The 2,478-nt window shown below is 39.1% G+C and overlaps 1 protein-coding gene across 1 annotated transcript; it reads left to right on the top strand.

The window, feature by feature from the left end:
- The first annotated feature begins 948 nt into the window (after positions 1–948).
- Positions 949–2,478, top strand: LOC108830019 (extensin-3). The gene is made up of 2 exons (XM_018603631.2): positions 949–2,065; positions 2,179–2,478. The coding sequence occupies exon 1, from the start codon at positions 993–995 to the stop codon at positions 2,049–2,051; it is 1,059 nt and encodes a 352-aa protein (XP_018459133.2). The 5' UTR covers positions 949–992; the 3' UTR covers positions 2,052–2,065; positions 2,179–2,478.

Here is a 2,478-nt window from a genome sequence, read left to right as displayed (position 1 = left end):
CAGTAACAAGTAGGTGAATTCGATAGCAACCTGTTTAGCTAAATCTAGCTGTATGTGATTATTGTCCTATTTTTCATCTCCATAGAAAAACGACGTGGCTGGTTTATTGCCGAGAACCATTTATGCATTAGAAAGATCATACTCGGACTTCAACACAATTGAAAAAAGAATTTAACAGATTAAATTATTAACCTAGATTACTCAAAATGAATCTTGTAAAGGCTTTATCTAAAGCATTAAATGTAAAGTTATTCGTTTCCCATCATTCATAAGGACTTGTAGTCTGAAATTAACAAAAAAGGTCCATGTAACCAAAAAACAAAAGTAGAAAGGAGGCGACAATTTAATAACTTTGTTAAGTAAAAGTTTTTCAAAAAAAACAAACCTTGTTAAGTAAAATACATGATCGATAGATTCGAGATAAGTGGTCTCGACCATATTTTGTTTTTGATAAAAGTCTGAAATTATATTCGCTGGTTTTGGCTACAAATACTGGCTTAAAGATCTACAAACGTGAAACATCTTGTATAGGAAGTGTCAAAAAAAAAAAACATCTTGTATAGGAACACAAATCTATGCCCGGTCATCTATTTCTCTGTCACAATGTTCTACAATCATTATTTACATGCTTTTTGATATTGTATAATTGTTCTCAAGTAAAAATTTCACAAAAGATTGGTCGAAAGGACCATGATAAAGGTCTCTAGATATCGAAAAGACTAGATCTAACGTTCGATACGTTGTTCTAATATTGAGAATAAGTCAATCATCGACGGCTAAATAATAACGAGGAGTCGGAGTCTCGGAGAGAACAATATCACTTATTTCTCCATAATATTATATTTGTTTGGTGTACATAACTGCTTTACTTTTTTACATTACTTAATTTACAATTTTACAATGAGGTACCAATGTGAAAACAGAAACAGATATATAAAGGGTGTGAAGGGGAGACTCTTAGCAGCAACCAAAGCAAGAAAAAAAAACAATCAATGGGGTATCCAATGGCCTCTTTAGCAGCAACTTTGCTTGTTTTGACAATCTCTCTCACCTTTGTATCTCAATCCACCGCTAACTACTTATATTCTTCTCCCCCACCACCTGTAAAGCACTACGAATACAAATCACCACCTCCTCCGGTTAAGCACTACTCTCCCCCTCCGGTTTATCATTCTCCACCACCACCTAAAAAACACTATGAATACAAATCTCCACCTCCTCCAGTTAAACACTACTCTCCACCACCTGTTTACCATTCTCCACCACCACCAAAGAAACACTACGTGTACAAGTCCCCTCCTCCTCCGGTGAAGCATTACTCTCCCCCTCCGGTTTACCATTCCCCACCACCACCAAAGAAACATTACGTGTACAAATCCCCTCCTCCTCCGGTTAAGCACTACTCTCCTCCTCCGGTTTACCACTCTCCACCACCACCCAAGAAACATTACGTATACAAATCTCCTCCTCCTCCGGTTAAGCACTACTCACCCCCTCCAGTTTACCATTCTCCACCCCCACCTAAAAAGCACTACGTCTACAAATCTCCACCACCACCGGTTAAACACTATTCTCCTCCCCCGGTTTACCACTCTCCACCACCACCAAAGAAACACTACGTGTACAAATCTCCTCCTCCTCCTGTCAAACACTATTCTCCTCCCCCGGTTTACCACTCTCCACCACCACCAAAGAAACACTATGTGTACAAATCCCCTCCTCCTCCGGTGAAGCATTATTCTCCCCCTCCGGTTTACCATTCCCCACCACCACCAAAGAAACATTACGTCTACAAATCCCCTCCTCCTCCTGTTAAGCACTACTCTCCTCCTCCGGTTTACCACTCTCCACCACCACCAAAAAAACATTACGTATACAAATCCCCTCCTCCTCCGGTCAAGCACTATTCTCCTCCTCCAGTTTACCATTCCCCACCACCACCAAAGGAAAAGTACGTATATAAATCACCTCCTCCTCCTCCAGTCCACCGCTACTCTCCCCCACACCATCCTTACCTCTACAAATCTCCTCCTCCTCCGTACCACTATTAGAATTCTCTGTCACGGTAATAACTCTCCCAATACTCACATCTACACACATCATTAAGTTAACAAGTAAAACAGCTATATGGATGCATGCATGAGAATATTTATATCGTATATTGTATATACTATGCAGGAGAACACGATGTGCACAAGATGACAAGTCAAGACGGAATCCATAATAAAGAGAAACATAGAGTAAAAGACAGAGTCCTTATGTAATACTAAGCTTTCTCAGTATCTTCAACGTATTTTTACTTTTTTTTTGCAATAAATTTGAAACATGTGTGTGTTGATCAACTAATGGTCCTTCATGCACGCAGTCTGTAGTCTTATAAATGTTTGTAAGTTTTACGTCTTGTTTCTTTCTGATTTCTTTCATGTGCAAGTTTGTATTACTAAAAAGACCATAAATAATAAGTTTGTATTTCTTCAA

The sequence above is a fragment of the Raphanus sativus genome, chromosome 6, assembly GCF_000801105.2.
Source record: "Raphanus sativus cultivar WK10039 chromosome 6, ASM80110v3, whole genome shotgun sequence".
Taxonomy (NCBI): domain Eukaryota; kingdom Viridiplantae; phylum Streptophyta; class Magnoliopsida; order Brassicales; family Brassicaceae; genus Raphanus; species Raphanus sativus.
The sequence above is the reverse complement of the archived record's forward strand: the minus strand, read 5'-3'. Positions and strand labels throughout refer to the sequence as shown.